Source organism: Anneissia japonica, unplaced genomic scaffold (genome assembly GCF_011630105.1).
Source record: "Anneissia japonica isolate Jap-2015-1 unplaced genomic scaffold, ASM1163010v1 scaffold288116_len470923_cov172, whole genome shotgun sequence".
NCBI lineage: Eukaryota > Metazoa > Echinodermata > Crinoidea > Comatulida > Comatulidae > Anneissia > Anneissia japonica.
In genome coordinates, this window is record NW_022724919.1 from 73,671 (window position 1) to 100,294 (window position 26,624).

Consider the following 26,624-nt stretch of genomic DNA (forward strand, 5'->3'; position numbering starts at 1 on the left):
CAATATGTGTAGTCATAGTTGGTTGCCGGACCACTGGGACTCATTTGTCAATTTTACCAACATCCTACATATTATACAATACAGAACAGGTTGTTTATGGACAGTGAAGTGGATGGAGGAGTTTGACTCTTGAGCGCATATATGTCTTATGATAGTTAATGTTGGATGAGACGAACTTTGAAGGTGACCTGGTTTCTCTTGCTTCCTCCTTTGGTGTATGACACAACAACTCCGGAACTGGTGTAGGAGATTCACCCGGAAAAACACATTCACTATGTCACACTTTTCCCGTCTTTTTACCTTATGGTTTTTTTTTCCATTTAATTTTTTTTTTCTTTTTTATTATGTAACAATCATAAAAGTAATTTAATTTTGTTAATTTCAAGTTACACACAATAAAACTACAGGTCTCCCTCCAATTAAAGACCACATTTGGGACTGGGTTTCCTGTGTTCTTTAGCAGCTTTGGTCTATAATTGCAAGTGGTCTTTAATTGGAGGGGTCTTTAATTAGAGAAGACATATATTTTTATATTATAAAGGCTCTATATACTGTATATGGTTAAAACAGTCTATGTAGGGCTCAAAAGTTTAAATTTGGTGTTTAATGAAACTAGGTTAGTTTAGCTTAATGTGTAAGGTAGTGCTCTGAATATAAAAATGCTCAATTTACACACCTACACACAAAAATACACATTAGTATTTTCTACATGACTCAAACTTGATTTCTCCATCTCGTATAAATATAGGCTGGCCATATTTGCTAAAATGTCAAAGGAACAAGTTTTATGTCAGTTGTTCATATATCATTAGAAAAAATGATATATGATATAAGTTGGCATGATGAGGTATACAGTATAAGTATTGATTTATTCATATAAGAACATGTTTTTCTTGTAACTGAACACAAGAAATTAAAGCATTCAAACACAAGACACATAACAAAAGAAAAAAAAAAAATATATATTTTTTTATGAAAAACCGTACAAATATAAACCAGACACAACAAAAATACAAAATTTAGTAAAATAACATCCACAAACTAAAAATAAATACAATTTAAACAAATAATTTCAAGAAACTACGACTGTATCTGAGACAATAGTAACAATTTAGTTATTTATATTTGTATTAATTTTGTGTTCATATCTTATCTTAATATATGTTATATATTATTTTTATATTTGATACTATATTCAATAGCCTACCTCCTTCCCATTTTTAAACTCTTAAGAATAAAATTTAAAATGATAACTTGTCCAATGAAAAGTGCCTGATAAGCTTAAATAACAAAATAGAATATTTCAATTAATCTCAATATTTTATATTTAAGAAAGCTGACAGCTTTCAATTGTAAAATAAATCAAAGAAATATGTCATTAAACAAATATAAGGCCAAAAAAAAAAAAATTGTGTTGGCCCCACGTTTTGGGAAAATCCCAAAAAATGGGTAGGTCAGTAGGAAAACTTTTTTTTTGAAACCAAAAATGTGTTCACGCTTAGAAAGTATAAAATACACAAAATAATACAAGAATTTTGGATTCGCATCATGTATCATGCATCAAAATAGGCTATGCCTTGGCCTCCTAGCCTAGTCCAAGGCTATTTCAAGCTTATTACAGTAGCTCAATATAAGGCCAAAAAAAAAAAAAAATTGTGTTGGCCACGTTTTGGGAAAATCCCAAAAAATGGGTAGGTCAGTAGGAAAACTTTTTTTTTGAAACCAAAAATGTGTTCACGCTTAGAAAGTATAAAATACACAAAATAATACAAGAATTTTGGATTCGCATCATGTATCATGCATCAAAATAGGCTATGCCTTGGCCTCCTAGCCTAGTCCAAGGCTATTTCAAGCTTATTACAGTAGCTCAAAAAAAAAAAATATTGTTCCTTGTAGTAAAAAAAAAATAAATAAATAAAATGCTAACCATGAATTTCGTAAAATTTAGGTCGGTCGGGCATGGCCAACACAATAATTTTTTTTATTTGGCCTAATATCCAACCTCTTTGCACAAAAACCTAAATGGGCTGAAAAAAAAAAAGAAAAAATAAATTTAAGGAAATTTTTAAAATCTTTAAAATTTGTATTGCAAAATTTCCAAATCAACAAAAAACTAAATTGTTTTGATCGCGGCAATATCTCTTGAAATTGTCCCTTCAAGAAGTTGCATGTTAATCCCCTGGACCCTACTGGGTGCCTCTGCCAGCCCTCAGACCCCCAGTCTTGGGGGGTCCCGGCAGATCCAGTGACCCGTTATCCAGTGCTGCTCTCGGCAGCCCTGACTGTAAGTAAAGAAAATATTTTGTAGTATAAAATTTCAATGAGAAATGAAATTGACTATCAACTTTTAGAATAGAAATACTGTAAAAGATCTCGGATCAGTAATTATCCATGGAGCTATTGGAGATGAGAATGAACTGTCAATTTTCTATTGTAACAAAGTTCCATTATGTCTCATAACTAGTGAAGTTTTTGTGGTCGCCGTGAGAAAACAATAGATGTAGTGCACTACAAACAACAGTGGTAAACCATAATAAATAAAGTGCAATAAAGTACTGTAACTACATAGAGATAATTTGTTACACAGCATTGAAGGTATGAATGAGTACAAATGATAAACTATTGTTGTAAGTAGGGCTACAGATATTACAAGGATCAATTCTCTATTTTCCAAGTAAAGTAAAAGTAAATCTTTGCTGAGCCATAGGGCTATAGGGCTGGAACTTATCCCCCAGTTGAGTATTTTCCAAGTACAATATCTAAGTTTATTTTGGGAAGTGATATTTTTTGTGGTCATCATGAGGGAATAATTCAGTGTTTTAAAAAACACCTGAGCATGGTAATAAAATGTTTTTAATAACAAAAATACAGTCTAAAGCAGCAGTGAACGTGTGACTGATCATAAACTATTGTCGTACAAAAAATAAATATTGAAACATTTCTATTTATTTAAAACATTGAAATTGGTTGAATGACCTAGCATTGCATACAGCTACTGATTTTCTGATTTTCGATTATATTTATAAAAATACAGTTTCAAAACATTTAACAAAAAATAGGTACAAAAATATAAACAGTACAGACATGCAGTACTACACAAGGTACATAGGTATCAATATTAAACAACACACATTTGAAACCTCAAAAATAAAAATTTGATCAAGATAGGAAAACATTGAAAATGCAAACTATGTATGTCATACTTTATATTTTTTATATATTTTTATTCATTTATCAATAAAATTGAACCTGTTTTGAAATGAAGTTTTCAATTTTCAATGTCAAATACAGGTAAAGTTTAAACAGAAACAACGATAAATGGTTAAAAGGAATAATATTAGATAAATGTTTAAAAGGAATAATATTATGATTAATATCAGTTACGACACAGGTGTACAATGCAGATACAACCGCTTCATTGGGTAATTATGGTGGTGGGATTGATCACCACTTCCTAGATGAAAAGCAGTTGAAAGAAGCGATAATCACGTCTATTTCCTTTAAGTTAAAGATAACCCTATAACCCAGAGATACTGTATATGGTACTACACTGTACTTCGTTGGCTTAGCGTAATTAAGTTATTAGGTGTACTGAACTTAGGCCTAGGGTAAACCTCAGCTCACCGCGTCCTTATCTAACACTGTACTCCATTGCGGTTACACCAGTAAACATTTATCTCACCTCCACTGGACTGCCAGGAAAGTACATTGGCCTCCTAATGGTCCGAACAGGTGAATGTATGAACAGATCACGATTAGTATTATCCACATCTTGGAAAAGAAATCTTGGTCTTTGAAGAATATTATCCAAACGGTACCGCCTCCCACTATCTTTTATGTCTCCCTCCATTTAGAATACGCACCATGTACAAGGAAGGGGCAACTGTTGTTTGATTTGAAGTTACTATAAATGCAGAGGTCATCAGATTAACATCGCACTCAATAAAATGACAAGATAAGAAGCCGTATTGATATGTAAATTAGTCCTTTTTAGTAGCACACCAAGGGGTCAAAGCAAAGAAGACCTTTTCGTATGCTAATTGGCTTTTTATGCCCTTAGATCTAGCAATCAGTGTACCAGCCCACAGAAACATGGTTGTTCTGCACGTAAACTTCACGTGAACTCCACTACGTGCATATGTTTTAAGATTCCTTGTTATTTGATTTCCAAAAAATTTTCAGAGAGGGTGAAATTTGCGAGTGCATAAAAGACTAAGTCCACAGAAACAATGAATTGAGAAACAATGAATTGTTAAACTGTTCGTTCTCACAAATCCACAATACATAATGATTATGGTGGGATCACTCAAGTGGGTGATTTGATGTCATTCGCTTATATTGATCACAGATGAAAATAGAACACAGCCTGTATTGATCCCGCTAAAGAAAGAAAACAAAAGATCGCTGCAGATGTATGTTGATCGCTCTAGACAAATTACGCTAATAAGCTAATGAACACGCAATAATGTATTTCACAATTTTTGTTTGCTTGTTAAGTTTACATTCAAAGTTTTAAGGATCTGAGTAAACAACTGTCTTTGTAAAAACTCTTGAAGAACTTTTGTTAATAACTGTCTCCTGTTATATACAGTATAAACAAAACATAACAAAAGACAACAAGTCTTCATAGACTCTCAAAATTCTTTTAGCCAAACCACTTATTTAAACACTAATGTAATAGAACGTTGGAGACCATCTTTTATTTCAATGAATATTATTAATCATTGCACTTCATATGCCAGATTGTAATATTTCAAATCACATTTTTTGATTTAAGTTCAAATGAGAAAATTTGAATTATTACACTAACAAAATGCTTATGGACAGGAAAGTACACACTTCCTGGGAGAATATTCTACAATGAAGCAGCTAGCAAGCCTATATATACAAGGAAGTTGGGGGGGGGGGCCTCGAAAGAAACACCCCCCCCCCCCCCAACCCAACAGGGATGCCCTGATTACAATATAAAATGAGCTAAAAAGAGACCCAGAAAACAACACAAGCATTTTTTGGTTGTTGCTCTAGCAATGAGCCTTTAAATGACTAGCATTCTATTCTAAAAAAAAAAAGTGAGATGCATGTCCAAATGAGTATAAATCAAATGCTGAATGAATGAATTACTTTAATTAAATTGCACAACAAAGTATGACGTGAACGGAGTTCTGTCAATACGGAATGCAGCTTAGTATTGTGTGCGTGTTTCACGGATGAATGCGCATCCGTTTGCAAGCTCATATCCGGATTGTCAATTTTCGAGGAATATATTATGGTGGGAATCTAATTAACGCATTTGAATTCTGATCGTTTCATAAAATTTTAACATACATTAAGAGAAGAAAAATAATATTAACATTTATTGAACAACCATGTCTCATGAAAAATGTTCTTGGATTTTATCAACCTGAGGTGGATTGGTTAAGTTGGTTATTATAAAGCACAGGTGACAAATTATTTTGCACCTGTGTTGTAATCTGCTTATAATGCATTAAGCTAATAATAATGTTATAAATAATTTAAGAATTCCCACATATTAACAAATGTACTGTAAATTTATAAATATATTTGTGTGTAATTATTGCTAGTGATGTCAATGTAATTACAGACAATATATTGAATCTACACTAATTTAAAATATATTTAATTTGTACCATGGTGATTAATATTTAACATTCTAAATTTGCCATCATTTAGCATGTATTATTACATTTTTTATGTTACTGATTTTTGGTCTACAAATAAAGAAGGAAATATAACTACGATATTGATTCTATAATATGCTTTTTAAATGTCAAAATTATTAGAAAAATTCTGTGTTCATTTATTGATGGAAATTTAGCTGTATACCTACAAAGTAAGATATTATTTTTGGACTACAACAACAAAATTGATTACAATCAGAAATATACAGATGGACAAGAAAAGCTATATTTTTTAAAACGTCATCGAAACACTTATCTATAAATATGACAAGACAGGCAATCGAAATGATTACTATAGTAAAATGTATCCCTGCTATCCAATACCTTATCCTATTATTGAATGGCTCAATATCTAAATGATATAATTACAGAGATAAGGGACTTCTATTAACATTGTTCAGAAGCCAAGGGACTCGACTATTATCTTTATTGAATGTAGGCCAAAACTGACCACCACCCACACAAAACAGATAACCCTTCTTAACTTCTTCTCACTGTGTACATAAACTGCGGACATCTTGGTCTTCTTAGTAGACATTAAAACGCATTTTAAATCTGTTCGCAGTAGGAGATCTAATAGAAGATAATACAGTTGTCCAAGTAAGGATCTAATTGGCCAGCTTATTCCACCCAGTCAACGATAATCTCCTCGTATCCGTGGATGCACGGTAGTTTAGGTAGTGATTAATTTCCATGCGGATCAAAATTCCAAGTAACACCGCATCTAAGTATTATTTCAGGAGTTAGGTTTTTAAAAATACATTAACAATCCTATTAGCCTGACGTCAAGAAGTGCATATGGTGGAAGCGAAGACTATGTCAGATTTTTAAGTGGATTTCAACAAATGAGCTAAGAAATCAGCTCAAGGCCACAGAAAAAAAAAAAACTTAATATATTCATTAACTGTGCTCTGGGGGAAAGTAGAGTAGATTGTAATAGTGACTGTAGGGGGGCTCTAATATGTAGGGGGCTCTTATATATACATTTTGCTTAATGGGTAGTAGGGAGTGGGGAAAGTGGGAGGGGTAATATTAGGGTAAGATCATTCTATGATTACAGAATTATCATCATTATATCATTCTCAAAATGACAGTATATTTTTAGGTAAAGTATTTTGGAGCTGATGCATACAAACCAAAATAAACTAATTACACCATGGAAATATAAAGTGTTTATGTTTCAGGAAAATGGTTTGTAAACGAATAGGCATATTATGTACTACTGGCTAAATAAACAATCTCCTCTAATAATTATTATCAGAACACAAGTGTTATATTATAAGGAGATTGTTAACTTCCTTAAAATGTGTTCTTGCTAATTTTGTATCAAGCTTAAAATTTGTACCTAGAGCTACTAGAAAGAAATTGTGAATACATAAACTGCGCTGTACTGTATAAAACTTTCTTTTTATTAATGTCTGTATTCAGTAGTGTTTTTTTTTTAAACCACACCAAAAAAATAATATATAAATAAATAAGTAAAAATAAAATGAATCAAAAGGCAGATGGTATTCTATGCTATGTCTTCATAGTCCTAATATTATAGAATCTAGAAGATGGACATTAGCCTCACAATATTCTTTGCTCTAGGGACTTTAAACTTTTAAAATTATCATTTAATCTATTCTAAAATCTATATTAAATACATTAATGTATAATATTAATATATTTTATAGCGACATCTGATCAAATTGTAAATTTTTGAATTATCAAAAATCCAGGAGCTTAAATGATATAGAGACATCATAATTTTTGAATATTACCAAAAGTATATTTTAAATGTAGGCCTATACCAATGCATATTATACAGTATCTTTATGAAAACTTTTTTTAGGGCACTAATTTTTTGGGTATTCTACCATTTTCATCAATATCGATTTTCATAAATAATCAATTTACAATTTGTTGCGATTAATGAAGTTTAGAATGTGAATACTTACTGCATCTGAGAAAAATGTACACATATTTGGAAAATTCCGATTGCGTCTATACTGAAGTAAAACGACGCCAGTTTCCATCGTAGCCTAAGTACTATTCCGAGAAAAATAATTTCAACAGAAGAAATATGTTGACCAGTTGTCTAGCAACTGAATTATGTGAAAAGGATATAACAGCTGTAATCGTAATTTGTTATGAAGAGCTCCCTCATTTGGTTAACTCGCAGAACAGGAAGATGCATTATACTCACTATAAGATGAGGCAAATCCTTAAAAACATCTGCATATGGATTTCAATTGTTACGGCTTTAACAAAAGACGACTATGAAAAAAATTTGCATTTGTTAATAAGCATCCAGTTCCTACTGGGCAGTGCCTTTATCAACATCTGACCAGCTTGATAGTGTACATGGTCAATCTTTTGATGACCACTTGGCCACTTTAATAAAGTCAAAATATTAACAATATGTAAACGCTCTCGGCCAATCAAAACACTGAAGCAATTATATCGTAAACAGTATCAGCCAATGAAAACACTTGATCAAGTGTATTGTTTTTATAACGACCAATGTTGACAATACAAACAAGCAGATCTTGTCGAACTGAAAAGGTCAAGAATACCAAAACAAAGATACTGTACCACTCTCATTATAAACCCGCAAAAACAAAACAATTTTATACGCTGTACAGACTGGAAAGACTATTTTTTTATATTATTATCTTCATGTTTTAATAACAATTATAAATATTAATTTAAATTAATTCCATTATTATTATTATTATTATTATTATTATCATTATTCCATTGACCCCGATTTAGATATAGAGTAGGCTTGGGAATACAGGGTCAAACTCGGGAATAACAAGCTATGGCAGATATACAGTACTGGGCAGAATTACAGTATAGACCTAATCCATCTGTAGAAATTAGATTTTCGTTATCTTCTTAGTTTTTTTTTCTGGAACCGTAACAATAATAAAAAGAAAATTAACAATAACAAATAAATTTATGCTGCATTTTATAGGCCAACTTGAAAAATTTGGTATTAAGCACAAGACATTTTGGACATTCAAAAATAAAAGGCTCTGCCCCATGGCAATGACTTACAGGTCAATACACATTACTTCCTAACCCACGTCTTAGGAACGAAACCCATTGACGTGGAGTAATGCAGTGTAAAAGTAAATGTACTCCCCTATCACTAATGTCAACATACAACAAATTAATTTAAACCACAAAATAAACACCAATGGTAATCTTTGATTAAGGACTTCCTCCTTAAATTGTCACAGATTTCCTAAGTTCAGTTATAATCACAGTGTCAATACATTTTGCAACTCATTGTTCTGGTAGCATTGTCCTAAACGTTCATGTGACCATTTTGTGTGGGCCTGCATTTATTCCTCCTCTATAGTGCCTTAGTACACTGTGGGTGCAATGTATCTCCATCTATATGTCATGGAGATAGGCCCAAGAAAAAAAGAACTACCATATTAGTTTATCACCCTATCTAGGCTGAAAAAGTGATAAGGGAGGGAGGATTTTTATTTATTTATTTTTGATTTTGCTAAAGCAAACAATCACCTTTGGATGATTTGCTGGTGCACTGATAATCAAAGTAAAATACATAATTGAGATAATACAAACAATCTACTACTTACTAAATCAATGGAAAAAAAAAGATGTTCAATACTACAGTAGACATGCGGGCAAGGGTGATAACAAAATCTTTGCTTTTTTTGGGGCCTTGTAGTTCATGTTTCCTAAAATGTTTCCAAAATCTTTATTTGATATAAATAGATGAATAGGAAAAAGGAAGGAAAATTAGAAAATACCCTAAAGAAACTAGATATAATTGAAAAATTTAAAAACATACATATTTAAATATAAACAAAATAATGTATATAGAAAGAGGGAAAAGGAGTTAAAATTTAAAAAAAATACCCTAAAGAACTAGATATAACTAAAAAATGTTTCTAATAAAATATATAATATATACAGTTAACAAAAGGACAGAAACAGGAATAGGCAAAGGAGTGGAAATTAGAAAAAAAATACCCTAAACAACTAGATATAATTATAAAATGTTCATATAAAATTATATAAACAAAGGAACAAAAACAAAGGGAAAATTACAAAGAAAATCCTAAACAACTAGAGATACAGTAACAACAGAAAGCGGAAGAAAGTTGGCAAACAGAAACTATCCAAATCAGAAACCTAACCACACACCACCAAACTGTTTTGCCAACAGACCCTATATTGCCCCCAAACTAACAAATCACAGGTTTCAATTGTTGTATAGCATTTAAACTATTCCTGTGAAAAAGATAAAAAAATAAAAAATAAATAAATAAAAAAATAAAATAAAGGTTTAAATTGCTTGTATTTTACCATTACAAGTACCTGTAGATTCCACATAGCATACTGTATAATTCCTGTTTTATTATCTGAAAGTTTATGTCCAGCAACTAGACAACCTTATTCCAGACCCTACAAATTTGACCATGGTATCGAGTTCATTGACCTCTTAGACCTGGTCAATAAAAAAGCCTCATCAAGGTAACCACATTATTAATTGAACTTTAAGGAGATCAATATTTGGAGGACTCAATGTTCCTAACAAGTGGGTAAATTAATGATTTTAGGATTAAGGATTTCATTTGGACTATAAAGCCAGTCAGTACAATTGTTGGCTATTACTTATTCAATACGTGTACATATAGAATCAATATTCTTTAGATTTAAAGTTAAAGAAACAGGCGGGAACTGTGATAACAAGAGTCAGACTAGTTTTAACTTTTAAATATCAGAATTACATTGAAATTCCTTAACAGTTTAAGTCTGTCAGATTGAAACAAATTATGTTTGATCAATTATTTCTAGCACCTTCTATTTTATTCCTTCCAGTGAATAAAGAGAGACACGATTTGTATGACTTGTCTGAAATTAGGCTATAGCCCTCCCCAGACTATCAGATTTTGTTAATTGCTGTATGTCCATATATAGTCATGATGTGCCTATATATGGTCATGATGTGATATAATCATTACCATATTTAGGCATGTCACATGATTTTGTCAAATAAAATCTGATAGTCTGAACAGGCCTTTAAGACAAAGTCTGATCAAATTTGTTGAGACTGAGAGGAAAAAAAATCTGACACAGTTATTTTTTATAATGTTCTACAATTTTTTTTGTAAACAAATGAAAAATATCATCCATCCAAGGAAACACATCCATTTTCCCCTGTTTTCTAATTCTCTGTATTCGGTTATTTCTTTAAACACCCTCTTTAATGTCTTTAAATATTAGTAAGTACAATATATCAAAGTATTTTTTCTTTAAGAACTTGGCATTAAGATGAAATAATTCCCCTAAAATATAAAGGATATTTTTCTTGGAATAATAGCGCTAATACGTATTACAAACTGCATTCCATATAAAATGCATAAGTAATGGCAGACAACACATGCTAAATGCAAATGCATATAATGCTAGAAATTCCGTGGGGAGTGAAAATGTTGTGTAAGTGTGCCTCATAAAACAGCAGGATGAATAACATAATTATAGTATTAAATTCATCGCAATATTTTCACATGAAAAATAGACGACTTACGTCAAGGTTAAAAGTGGAAATTCCATATGCTCGTATACTGGTAATCTCACGCTTACGATTCGTTGGTTACATAAAGCCAATAACAGTGGATGGAGACCAGGATATTTAGGTTTTAGCAGGCATTTGTGGATACAGTACCGGTAGTTGTGATATATTTGAAACATTTACTTTGTATATTTTAATTACTGTAAATGCTCGAATGAGCGCCACGGTGCGTATAAAATTTTTGGAGGCTTCAGCGCGGCACTTATTTGAGAGCAGGACTATTTGAGAGAGAAATATTGGCGAGGCACTTTTCATGCCCGTTCCCATGTTACTATGCTTATTCCCGTGGTTCGGTAGACCTATCATAGGTACTCATCATCATAAATAAGCATTTAAAACCCTGTTTCTCAAAGTGTTTCATTTATACACAGGGTAATATATTTATATTATCGAGTAAACGCTGTGGCGCATATTCGAGAGCAGCGCTTATTTGAGCATTTACGGTAATTAACTTCACTGTTAAAGTTATTTTTCAAATTTCACCACTGTACAGTTTAAAGATTCAAGTTTTAATCCAGGTTCTAGAGGGAACAAATTTGTTGATGTTGCACAACTATCTAAATAGTTGTTTGAATAAAAACTGTTAAGACAGGTTTTTTAATATTTAAAAACTAGGAGAAAAAAAAAATTTCCACATGACTTTAGCTTTACAGTAGATCTTGAAATGCCTCCTTCAACTGAAAATCAGATGTAGACTATAGAGGGGGCACTTTTTATTTTTGTCTATTGAGCTTTGAATTTATGAAAAAAAAAGAAAATTGACCAGCTTTGTATATTTTTGATATCCTACAGTGCTTTACATCAAAGGGGATGAAGCAATATCAATTAAAATATTTGAAATATAGGTGGCAGCATACAACTGAGTGCAATATGTATTCTGGTACTTTTAAATATTTGATTTGTCTCTAAAGCAATAGTGTGTAGGAGGCTATGTCATTTTGTGTAAAAGTCCTATCATTTAACAACATAGGCCTTTGTCTCATTTGTGAAGGAAACCATGAAGAAACAGTAGATTACTTTCTCTTTGAATGTTCTAAATTAAAATGAATCAGAGATTTAATATTTTCTGAATTGGAAAGAGATCTACGTAACCATGATTTAGACATTCATTGGACTAACTTCATTTATGGTTCTAATGATTTTAAACAGCATATATTTTTAGATGATCTGTCTGATATAGATGAAAATCTTTCAATCATCTTTAATAAATATTGTAAAAAATACATTTAACAAGCATGGAATTTAAGATCAAATATCTATAAGAACATTAATACTAAGTACCACCAATATTTTTAAGTTGCTTTTTTTAATTATTTAATTATTATTATTTTTTATCTTTATTATTATTTATAATGAATTTGTTTGATGGAACATTGCCATTTGGCTTTATTTACCGAAAATTTAGTTCCGTAATGATTTTCGTAGTTTAGTTGTTTTCTTCTTTTCAATTTTCTGTTGATTTTAGTCTTTTGGATGCACCATCATTTTGAATGTGTGCTACTGTAATAAAAGTGTTTCCAAATAAAAACTAACTAAACTAAACTATGCTTTTATTTTAATTATTATTATTTTTTATCTTTATCATAATTTATAATGAATTTGTTTGATGGAACGTTGCCATTTGGCTTTATTTACTGAACCTTTAGTTCCGTAATGATTTTCGTAGTTTAGTTGTTTTCTTCTTTTCAATTTTCTGTTGATTTTAGTCTTTTGGATGCACCATCATTTTGAATGTGTGCTATTGTAATAAAAGTGTTTCCAAATAAAAACTACTAAACTAAACTAAACTACATTTACCACACATTACATAGGACTTTCAATACACAGGCTATCAACAGAATTATGTCTCTATCTTTTTAGGACAATTGCATTGATTCTACCACACTACGCCTGTCTACTGCCCTTGTACTGAACTTCATAACAGCATAAAACATTGTGAACAACCTACAATTTTGACACCTATTTTGTATACCCACATGTCATAGATAATACTTTAATTATATAGTGTATAATGTATGTGCCGTAATATTTAAAAGATGATTGACAGATAGTTCCGATGCATTATAATTTCGTGATCCTTTAAACTTTTCAACTTTAAATATTATAAGCCGGTTTATCTATATTTAAACATCATATAATATAAATTTCTATAGCAGATTAGTGCAGTTTAGAAAGTTTATTCCAGCATTTTGAATTGGACTTGAAAACTTCAAGAGTGTCACGGAAGTGGTACTTCATTTTTGTTGTGCATAGAAAGATTATTTAGTGCCAAGTAACATTTGAATCATAAAGTATGAATTATTAGCAAAATAATAATGTGTTATTATAGATAGACTATATCAATATTCTGTCATAAATCTGAGAACACCCTTAAACATTCTATTAATTCATTTAAGAAGATTATGAAACTCTAGATTCCAATGAGACAGAATGAAACAATTCCAATTTTTTTGTTGATTTATAAACTTTTTTATGATTTTAAGCCATTGTTCATGCAAAAACTTACGGACAGGGGGAATATACCAAAATAGGAAATATGGTATATAGAAAAATTTAAGATTGTTAAAAATATTTTTAAAAACATTCTTTAAACAGGCTACATTGTATATTAGCTGCATGAAAGTGACCCTTCTTATGGAAATATGACTCCAACTATTATTTATGTGGCCTAGTCAAAAAAAGTAGGAGTATCAATTTTTTGAAAATTAGTCACTTGAAATATAGGGCCTATCAGTTTCCATGCCAAGTGCCCAACATCTGCCATAGAATTGAATGTACCTTTAGTATGATGTTCATTCTTTACTACAAGTTGATTTTTTTTTACCCATGATTTTAATATCAGATTGAGGGTCTTAGGATTGGACCTAAGGCCTTAGGATTGGACCTAAGACCTTAAGATTGGACCTAAGTCCTTAGGATTGGACCTAAGGCCTTAGGATTAGAATGACCATGATAGTACACTGTAGCTTACACCCCAAAGAGTGCTGATATCTACTGTATCACAACTGTGCTTGTCATTGTCCATAGCCTGGTCTCAAAATAATCAATACTGTCTGTGCACCTTCATTTCTTTTTCCTAATTATCTCACTTGCCCGGCTTTCACGACCCATTCTTAACTTTCAGTTAAGCACATAAGCTCATTTCCATAACAGACAATACATTTTGGTAAAGGTATGCCCATACTTACGAATTGATCGCACCCTAATTAAAAAAAATACAACAGTGATTCACAACACACACACACACTACATTATTGTTGTTCAATTCGTTTATCATTATTAGTTTTACAAAAAGTTGTCTATGCTACTTAAAAAATCTCAATAATTCACACTAGGGCCTACATCACTGCTGTTCCACTTGTTTATCTATTAATTTTACAAAAAGTTGTCTCATCATACAAACAAAATTTCCTTTTTCAACCCCCCCTTAAAGGTCACCAATTCCCTTAAGTTAAATTTTAAATTCTTTGTCTAAACACCCAGACGAATTTAATTTCTTTTGAATTATTACCGGACATTGCAGTTGTGTTTTTGTAGTGTTTAGTGACCGCTAGTTACGGTCAATGTGATAGCTATAGGGTGAATATTGATCTTTGAGCTGCGGTGCTTTTTAAAAAAAAATTCTTCAAGTTAATCTTGGGGACTACTCATGTGTTAATATAGATTTGGCAAATTAATGGGATTTTTGTCAGTTGGAATTCTTCAAAAAATATGTTAGATTGCAGGGTTGCAATCTATTTAAGAAGGTAGAGAACTAAATGTTGATTCTATAGGTTATTGCCCCTCTTCTCTAATATCAGCTGTTTAACTATACTTTGGAAAAATTTCCATATTTAACAAACAACTTTTCTTTTGGTTGTACAGTAAAAACTAAGCACCAACTTAAGCTGGTACCAACGTAGCCAGCTGCATCACGTGTGTTAAAGTTGGTAGACACCGTTGGAGGAAGTTCAAAATATTAAACAAGTTATTTCATTGGAGGGAGAAAGAGCATTATACATTTTGTATTTTTATCTCAACTACTCTGCGTGATCATATCTAGTTTTAATTCTTTTAATTTTATGACTGCAGTATACTGTAGGCTTCAAAGAAACTCCCTCGAAAGATCCATATAAAGATTGATCTATAGATCACAGGTCATAGCATTATGTGCTATATTAGAGGAACTTATTATTATTATTTTTTTATCGTGTATGAATAAAAATAAGCCACAGGCTGTGATTTGCAAAGTCACTGAACTTGCTAAAATTTTCAAAAGGCTTCTATAAGGCATTTGTATATATCACAAAATGATCACTACCAAACCCAAAAGTTTAACACCAACAGGAAACAGTGAGGACCAATGCCATTTTGTCATTGTGTCTTTCCTCGAAAAGAAAATTTTTAAAATTAAATATGTGTTCTTCAGAAATTGTCTTTTGTTTCGGCGACCGACTCGACAGAGATTTGAATCTCTTTTTGGCGTGCCAGTCTCATTTAATTTTGCTTTTATTTTAATTTTTCGAAATGAAGTATTGATTGGGATTCGAACCCTACACTGTAGGTGATCTGATTATCATTAGGGTGCTCTGCCAATTGAGTCATATATAACTTGGGATTTAAACCTTTGGATTTAGATATTCGTAATGGATAGTGATTTATCATCATCTTCAGATGATAACTTAATATCAAAGCCCTTCAAATGGAATTATCCGGTTCAAATATTTAAACATTCTCTGTTGTTTCTGGTTTCAGTTACCCCTATACTATACAAGGTGCACAATATACAGTGTCACTCTATCTAATTTTATGGCTGATGATTTATTTCATCACAAAAAATGGCCACAACATTATTTTGGTCTCATTATGCACTTGATGGCTATCAGGGTTTTAAAAGTGATTTCAGATTGCCATACTACAGTATGGATTCAATATTTTTCAAATGTAGAAAAACTTGAATAATTATAGGTTCTAATTTGTTTTTATCATAACTCATCATATCACTTAAATGCTGTAGAATGCAACTTTGTAACAAATTTGCAAAAAAAAAAAAAAAAAGCAGCAAAATCTAACTATTACAAACATTGGTTCCCTGGTACCTCAAGTTCCCATATGACACTTAGGCATCAAAAATATTTTCACAAGTACTGTGCTAAAACCAACCGTTTTTATTGCAGCCCTTTATCTCTACCGACTTTTGAACAACCGAACTGTTTTTAATTTGTAAGACGAGACTTCTTTTTATTCCTTGTGTTTCGCGAACACAAAATATTCATTTATTTATTTTATTTATTTATTTTTCATTTTTTTTTTTTTGTGGGGATGGGGGAAGTTCGCGAAACTAGGTCTAAAAGAAGTCTTGCCAAACCTTTTCAATATACTTGGAAGTGTTTACATTTTTAATGGGTTTCTTTTTTTTAATAACTTAATATTTTTCATGTTTGATGTTTTTGTAATTAATTTTTAATTTTATGTCATCATTTTATAAAAAAAATACAGTAATTCAGCCTTTGGCTGCAAATTTGTGTTTTTTTTAAAAATGTTTTTGCAATAAAGATACCAAGATACTGTATATATAACTATAAAACATGTTTTGCACATAAAAATATACAATAGTTTTAATAAACCTGGGTCCTAATGTAAACAAAAAGAAGTCCCCAAAGATAAGGAACAACATGTCTTACAATTCTTTTGCCTACAAAAACCCATTCAAAAAAACATCCAACGACAAGTTAACAGTCAATAATATAATAACGCTAAAGTGCAGTACGCCTCTGAGTAAAGTTCATCGACTCGGTCATTGTTCTTTGCGATCACTACGACAGTATAACATTTCTACTTATTGTCTGAATTCCCTGTGATTTCTATTTACATTAGTTGTAGGGTATGCAGACCCATCTATTTCAATTGCGGTATTTATTTTTTTTACAGTTAAATAAATACACGGCTATTTTGGATTACAAATCTCAAGTGTCCTCCTTTTAAACTCAGGATGAATTGTAGTGATGCAGCTGAATGGAGGTCTTTCATCCATTGTCATTTCGAGTTTGTTCTGAAGGAATGGTTCCAACAAGTAGGGGGGGTTGGCTCTTGAACCAAGCCATTAACCCATCAGTCATTGATACCAAAGTGGGGATGGATAGACCTCCAACCCAGTATTTAGGCCTAGCAGAAAGACTGTTTTACCAATGTGGGAGTCACTCTAGATCCAGGAACTTCACACCATGTTCACACATTGATGTAAAGTGTTGGTAATTAGCACAGTGTCTATACCTCCATGGTCTGACTTTAAAAAACTTTGTGAGAGACTAGGAAAATACTCATTTCCACTTTGTTACACAGAATTACTATACTACACTGCAGAAGCCTTGATTTCTTATTTCTTTTCTTTAGTTATTGGTTTGAATTGGCAATCTCAGTAAATTGTACAATTATAAAACCCATCTTTGGAATTGTTGTAGCAATGGGAAAAAATTGGTTTTGTTATAGAAATGATGATTATATTTTTGCAACTTACTAACTTCTTGAATGTACAATACTTTGTTTTCGTCTTTTGTAAACGTGTTAGATATTATATTATTTTTCCAGTAAATTGTGAAATGTTAATAAAATGTTATGCAATTTTTACTTTCTTTATACAGTATTATTAAGTAATCATTAATCTCTTTGATTTAATAGATGAATTGAAAAAAAAAAACAAAGAATGGATGAACAATTTCTCATCTTTCTACTTGAGCCTAGATTTTAGAACTTGTGACTCATTTGACGTATGACGTATGGAAATGTACCACACTAACCAATATCAATAATACTGTATTGCATCAAAAAACACACTAATTAAATTCAACTTTATTTACCCATAGACTAAGCCCAAGTATACACAGTGTGTTCAGCCCTGGGGAATTCACATAAATACAAAATAAAATATAAAAAAGTTGATATTACTATATAAAAATGTTATATAAAGACAATGCAATTAGTTGGCATTAGTATCTATTAGACCAAATACAAACTATATGCTTTAATGTTTCACGATTTATATATAGAAGTAATGTGCCTCGGGAAATAATAGGAATAAGTGTACAGTGTGAGAGATAAATCTTTTAAAGGACATAAAAAGCAATAAAACTAAGCCTATGAAACAATGTTGCAGTTACTGAAGGACTCTTTGTATTACTGCTGTACCTCGAAGATTAAGGTGCTTATGAAACACTGAAGGAGATGTGCAAACATCAGTTTCCTGGGAAAAACTGACGGCCTGGGAACCTACCATTATGAAGGGTACAATAAGAATTTACTAATTTACACCCCTACAGTAATTTATTTATCACAGATATAAATGTAAATAATAGTTATTTATTTAGATATGTGTTTGGTATTTTTTAACTTTTAAAACTTTAATTGTAACCTTGTATTTATAGTGAAATTTGTATTTTTTGCATCTTGTAAAATTTATAATGAAAAGTTAAAGTTACTGTACATTTCTAAACCTTGGCTCCAGAGGAAATGGGGAATAACACCCATTATATCCAGTTTGTAATTACAGATCCCTATAATGAAAGATCCTTTAAATTAAAGACCCCATCCAATTAAAGAACATTTTCTGTGGTCCCAAATTAGCAATGTCTTTTAGCTTTATTAATCTAATCAGGGAACTTTTACTGTTAATGTATTACTGTTCCTTGTTCTAATTAGAGACCAAAGCTGCTAAAGACAATTTAAACCTTGGTCCCAAAAGTCTTTAATTGGAGGGAGTACTGTACTCAAAAATGTGTATTTTAACCGTTCCCAACTCTTCCGTCAGTAAAGTGTTCAGTGTCTCTGAAAAACCTGTTGTACAAGAAAGCAACATTTGTTGGCACTCTGGAGCCCATCTTAAAAAAATTAATACAAAAATATAAGTTTTATTAATTATTTCTGACTGTTCTTATCCATTTTAAAACTTGATTACTGGTTGTGTAAGGTATAAATACCGAATTATCTGTGTATAATACTCGGAAGTTAATACGAATAACTATGCAATAAGATCCATAACACAACTATAGACAAACAGAATGCAAACATATAAACACAAATTTAACTCAGCATGTTCATTCTTCAACCCCCTCCAGCCCTTGGCTTGTTGCAGGCATTTTTACTTTCACGATCCACTGACCAAAATCTATAGGTATTAGACCTAATCATAGGACCGGTATCCAACAAGAAGAACCTAATCTTGATCATATCAGAGAACAACCGGCCAAACACATTCTTCTCGTATTCGTCCGTCTGCTTGAGCAGCTTCGCAAATCCTCAATGCAAAAAAGAAAGACAAACAATAACTTCAAATCGAAATTTGAATCAACAACAGAGACCATGGTTGAGTGCAAACCACATAGTATTGTTGACGCAACAATTTCGGAATATATGATAAAGGCAATAAATTGAAAGAGTTGGTGGATGATTTTACTGTTAATTTATTAAAACTATTCCTTGTTCTAATTAGAGACCAAAGCTTAAAAGACAATTTAAACCTTGGTCCCAAAATTAGTCTTTAATTGGAGGGAGTACTGCACTCAAAAATGTGTATTTTAACATTTCCAAACTCTTCCGTCAGTAACATGTTCAGTGTCTCAGAAAAACCTGTTTTACAGGAAAGCAACATTTATTGGCGCTCTGGAGCCTGTCTTTAAAAAATTAATACAAAAATACTGTTCTTATCCATTTTAAAACTTGGTTACTGGTTGTGCAAGTTATAAACACTGAATTATCTGTGTACAATACTCTGGAGTTAATACGAATAATTATGCAATAAGATCCAACACACCTATAAACAAACAGAATGCAAACATATAAACACAAATTTAACTCAGCATGTTCATTCTTCAACCCCCTCCAGCCCTTGGCTTGTTGCAGGCATTTTTACTTTCACGATCCACTGACCAAAATCTATAGGTATTAGACCTAATCATAGGACCGGTATCCAACAAGAAGAACCTAATCTTGATCATATCAGAGAACAACCGGCCAAACACATTCTTCTCGTATTCGTCCGTCTGCTTGAGCAGCTTCGCAAATCCTCAATGCAAAAAAGAAAGACAAACAATAACTTCAAATCGAAATTTGAATCAACAACAGAGACCATGGTTGAGTGCAAACCACATAGTATTGTTGACGCAACAATTTCGGAATATATGATAAAGGCAATAAATTGAAAGAGTTAGTGGATGATTACAAGTTATTAAAGTACTGTCAGTTTGCTGAAGTTTCTCTTCCTCTTTTCTATCAAAAAGATAATTAGAATGTACATAATAGGAATAATAACAAAAGCAACAATGATATTCAGCAAAACTGTTGAGGAAACAGCAACAACAATAAACAATTAAGACCTTGTGTAATTAATATAAATAATAACATAGCTTGTAACTTTTGTTATTAATTGGTACTTGCCCTGCCTATTTTTCCCGCCTACCTGGAAACAGTTCATGTAATAAACAATTTATTACAGGCGTGGTTGGTTATTCTTGTTTTGATGGTAAGTTTGTCCTTACATTGAGTATCACAGGGTATTCCTGATGATGACAATTAATGTTGAAATAGTGGATCCCAACACAATGACGTGTATATATTACTTGGAGTATATATTATACTTTCTTATCTGAGATTAATCATACTTATGGTTTGTGTTAATTACCCATACTGACAGAATAGTTCAATATTTTTTATTTGGTAAGAAAGAGTAAACATCATATTTACATTCATCATTATAAAAACCAGGTAAAACTGCATTTTATATTCCAATACACATACAAGAGTTATCACCGTACATAGTACCTCATTACTTATAAAGACTTCCAATAAGGATTTCAAAGCATTAATATTAATTACTCTCATTGACCTGGAAAGAGCTAAGGGTAAGAGCCTCATTAATTAAACATAAAGGCAATCAGATGACCAATGAAAAATGACTAATGAAAAAATGTCCTAAGGTCCAGTAATTCATTTTCCACGTCAATGATTTTTTTTTATACGTGTCTTGTAATGTCGGTTGTTCCCTGATGTAGTTTTAGTTTAAAGTTTGTTTGAAAACAAAAAAAACAAAAAAAAAAACAAACCAAGAACAAAGTTTCATTATAGTGGGATTTCCTAAAATATATACAAAACAATACAAAAGCTTGTTACAAATACAACAAACCTACATTCAAATAAAACAAATTTCAAAATAAAAAAAATACACTATTTTGATCTGTCTTTTGTGGGAAGTTAACTGTGATACTTTCAAATGCATTTTAACTAAATTCTTGTGATTTGCATTTATAAATTCAGCGAAGATTGTGGATTAGAATTGCCAATGGAATAATTAAAAAAAAAGTATATAACAAATTCAACAATTCTATCTAAAAACATAATATTCATGTGATGTAAATTTCTATTATAAAACAATACAAAAGTTTGTGATTTTACTTTAAATTTCAGTAACTTATTTAAAATACTAATTTTTGACAAAGATCAGATATTTATTAGTGGTGGCACTGGTAGTGTATATATAATATGATAATATGAATGTCACTCCAAAATTTGACAAGGCCATTTTATTCTATGTTTCACTTTTAATTAAGCACCGTTAGCAGTGACATTCTTATTATTTGTACTTATAATTAAAAATTGGATTTTTTTTTTTGCACTGTGCTTTTCTTCTAGGGATGAAATGAAGAATGAAACTTTGTTTATAAGGCACTGTATATCCTTTCTCAGGAAGAAATGTCCATCTGTAATATTCTTAACCTCCTACTCCCTACCTTCTGGGAGGAGGAGTGGTGGGGAGGGGGTGGTAGGGGAACCTAACTTAATATAAATTTAGACATAGAGGAAGGAAGATGTCATTTCTTGACACATATTTTTTAACAAGTACACTTGTAAACCTATTGTGCTATTGTGTCAATTTCCGGCTTAAATTGATGGCAGAGTCACGTTCAATATATCACTGACGTTCAGCTCCTTCAGATTCACTTACACGGGATAATAAAAAAAAAGACAACAATCCACAACTACAAATACCAGCGATAATATAATAAGCCTAGCACACCTTGACCTAAATAGATACTACGTACAAGACTCATCCTCCTAATGCTAATTCATTCATAAAAATGCTCATTTGATCTTTGGAGTTTGATGTAAGATATGATATGATGTGGTTAATATTGTAGTCTGTCTTTTCTAAGAATGTCAAGAACTAAAATGAACTTGTAATTATAACGTCAATAAAACTGTATACATATTTTTGGTTGACATCTACAGTATGTACAATATAATCTTCGTTTAGGTTATTAGTGTTCTCAAACATAATTATTCACACAATAATGTAATTCACGAATACAGAATGCAAGCATATTTATGATATGGGGCCCGTTTGATGTAAGATCTGGTATAATGAAGTTTAAGGGCATTAAAAGCCTAAATGATCTTTTAATGATGTCATTAAATTGCATTTTTTTACTTGACATTATCCACGTTTATGTTATCAGATTTATTTAAACAATAATGCATGTCTAATGCCATTCACTCATGCATATTTGAACTTTGGAGTTTGGTTTAAGCTATGAGATCAATATTGCATTCCGCCATTTCTAAGGATGTCAAGAACTCGATAACTTTTAATTATGACGTCAACAACATTTTATACAACATTTATCTTTGTCTACGTTTGTATCTATCATTGCTTAGGTTATCAGTGTTATTTAAACATCCTTAAATGCATGTATCACAACTATTTCTTATTCACTCATAATTAAGTTCATACAGTAGATGAAATATAAGTAAAAGTTGAATGTTCAATAAAATTATTGTTATTATTCTTTTCACAACTCGTATTTCCTAACTCGCAAATTGTTCAAACATGCATCTCAATTTTCTAGCTTGCCCTAAAGTAACACACATATTAACAAGTGAGTTTTAGATTCTGATTCATTATACTATTTGGATATTAAAGTAAAGTAGCAGAACTGACTTTAAAATCTAATTTCCAAAAAAATTAATAAGACTGTATAATAAAATTTAAAGATTGGGATTGAATTGGATGCATTTTCAAAATTTACCTTTGATAAACTTTTTTTATAAACTTAAAAAAGTTTCTTGAACTGGAATTTTTTGAGTATAAGGCCATCCACATGCTTCCCCCCACCCCCAAGAAAAAGAGAGAAATTACTTACTTTCATGTTCAAGGAGGTTGGCTATTATCTGAGGAACACTGGATATAATAAACTATACAATGTACTGTATTTCAACTGAACATTTATCTTTCGGTTTGTTAACATATTTATTTATATTCATTTAACATCATTTAACAAAAAATGTTACACTTTTTAATTGAAAAGCTCGTAAATTTCTAACATTGGAAATCTGTCTTTTTGTGTGAGAGTCACTGTACATTGTTTGGTATCTCTGAAATTTGCTGATGTTTACTTAATTCCTAATCTATCTGAATTATTCACATGCACATGTTGTTATTGACTTACACACCTAAAATTCTTTAATATTATTAGTGCAAACACTATATGTTATAATATTTACATTAAACTTCTAGGTATGTATATGTTAGAAATTTCTAATTATTAAAAGAACTGGTAAGAAATACCATAACAAAATACCAAGGTCTCCTATGAACTTCATATTTATTACCCGAGTCAATGACGGCAAAATGTATATGTTTTGCAAGAGACAGCAACCATCAATATTTAAATACAATTTAATCCTTGTTTATCTACAGACACAGGGATTACTCTAAAGAAAGGGCAGTAAAGTAAGTCTACATAAAGTATAGCATGATAACAGTTAAAACTTTTCTGAGGGAGGAGGAGGGGGAAGAATTAATTTTAAAGGCAAAGATACAAAAGCAGAATTTAAATAAACATAGTTACATCCCTGGTACTAACATTTAATCTCAAACATATATTTAACATGTTCACTAAATCAAGCTTTATGGGTTTGTTAAAAATTGAAAGGAGATGACGGGCACAGTAAATAGAATGGAACACTCTGAAAATAAAATATACTTTAGCACCACTCCTTTGGGAGACTCCTATTGAGGGGACACTTGTTCAGCCAGTACAGTATAGGAAAGTACATCTTTTAACACTACAGTCAATCCCATTCAAGGGACACTCTTATTAAGGAGGGACACTTCTTTTGGTCCCAAAGGTATCACTTTAATAAATAGGAGTTCTACTGTATAACAGTTCATGTACTGGGTATGACATTGTTTTTGGATCCTAAAGCTGATGAAGACTGCTATTTCAATCTAAAATTAAAGCGAGTACTACAACATTTCAGTCTACTACAATCTTTTCATTTTGTACTACTGTATAGGTATGTTGTACTGGGTGTGTGCTATTCATAATAAAAAACAATAAAAATAACAATAATAACAACAGCAACTACTAATTAGTTATAAAGCCCTTCTAGTGTTCCTGATGATATGGTAATTGTACCAGAGAGGTAACAATCAAACTAACATGCCACAAAATGTAAAGCAGATTTTACTTTACTTTAACTTTTGTTTAATCAAATGGACTGTATTTCCACAGTATATCAATCTTTTTGAATGGTGATAAATTTTCTCAGAAATGTGTTTATTACCCGGTAACCAGGAAGATATAAAATGTTACAGATGCCAGTGTAATACTAATAGTATAGGCATCAAACCATGAAGGTATTAAAAAATGATTTAACCACACATATCAACAAAATCTCAATCCTACCTGCTTCGACTTCAACTCGTTTAACCTCCTCGCCTCGTTAAGGGCGACAAATTTACGCATAAGATCCCAAGACACGTCCTGCATTTTGACGCTACCCCGTCGTATCCGAATACGAAAATAAATATTAGAAACCTCTTGGCATAATCTTCGAGTGAAAGGTGGTAGTTCTAGTTTGATAGATTAACAATTAAACTAGATTAGTTGGCAAACCAAACTATAATAATGCTAGCTGAACTGATAGAGCTATCTACATCACGGTTCAATGAATAAGTTTTCACACATTGTTATTCTGGGCCTTTATATCTCAACAAAAGCTAGACTATTCCATTATGTTATAGGGGATTCCAAAATTTAATATTAAACAACAGATCAACATTTAAAACACAAAAATAACTTTTAATTTAATTAAGATAAAATTTTCTAAATAAAATGGTTATTGTAACAAAATGTTAATGTATATAAGAATCAATATTAGGATTTATGAAATTATAAATTAATATTCATTCTTTCAAAATTATAATGGAATAGTCATTTACATTTAAAAGGAACTTGGGAACCAGTCCCAATCAAGGTATATTTTGTTAGGGTTGAGCAAGTTTGTTTAAACTCCCACACAATTAAGTATTTTTGTTTATTTATACGTAATAAATTTCTAATAAACTTATTAACCGATAAAATAATACATTTGAATAACTTATAAATTTTGTTAAGTTAAAAAAAAATTATGCCGAATATAAACAAGCAAAATAAATGAATATTATGGTTCTTGCTCTGCTCGTCCCTGTTCTTCATAATTGTTTCCACTATTTGTTATTCAACAAAATTCTATGTACAAATTAGAAAGGCAATAACTATGATGCCTACACAAAATATATTATAAGTATTTGGGGCTTGCCATCCTACTGTCGCTAAATGTTTAAACTGAGTAATTAGCATAAGAATGTGGCAGTTATATACAAGTAAAGTGAAGCTGCAATATTTTTCTCATAACTTTGGCAAACATTTCAATAAATAAACTATTATTTTAAAGCTTAAAATGTTGAGAATATGAATACATTGAAAAGTCAATTTTCTTGCTGCTAAGCCTCATACCATGCCCACACAAAGAGATTAGCTCATCCATCAAGCATCTCACAAGGTCATATCATCATTTTGATGGGTCACCCTCATTAAAATAAGGTGGTAAAATATGACCTGGTGTTGAAGTTCACTATTCTGATGGCAGTGGTAATTGATTTGGTTGCTGTAGGTTTAACTTCCCACTTAATTACATTCCTTTACACTCTTTTGTTTATACACCATTGATAGTGACGCCTTCTTTATGTCTGGGATAAAGGGGCTTTGAAAAAGGAAATGGTTCTTTCCTATTTAAACATCATAAAGAGAAAATGACACAAAGTAATAAAAAAAATACATATGTTGGAATAAAGTGATGTAAGTAATGAATGATCAGTACAGTAGATCAGTTGGCAGAATATATTCCGAAATTGTTGGTCTGAATCAAATAACAATCCTAGGTTTTTGTTTATACACTTTAACTTTACTAATATAACTTTACTAATAAAAAATATAATAAATTTATTTGGTTTTGGGAGGAGGAAGAGGAGA

General features: G+C 31.2%; 1 protein-coding gene across 4 annotated transcripts in view; it reads right to left on the reverse strand.

Annotated features, from left to right (window-relative positions):
- LOC117112615 (rho GTPase-activating protein 20-like) overlaps positions 1-25,275 on the reverse strand; it is a 66,943-nt gene extending 41,668 nt beyond the window's left edge. The window contains exon 1 of one of the 4 annotated variants that reach the window (XM_033255718.1): positions 25,017-25,275. In XM_033255718.1, the coding sequence (XP_033111609.1) occupies positions 25,017-25,100 (84 nt within the window). In that variant the 5' untranslated portion in view covers positions 25,101-25,275. Of the gene's footprint in view, positions 1-3,682; positions 4,287-7,639; positions 7,820-7,887; positions 8,042-25,016 lie in introns of those variants that run through there. The other 3 variants (XM_033255721.1, XM_033255719.1, XM_033255717.1) reach the window with 3 other exon arrangements.
- Positions 25,276-26,624: the final 1,349 nt, after the last annotated feature.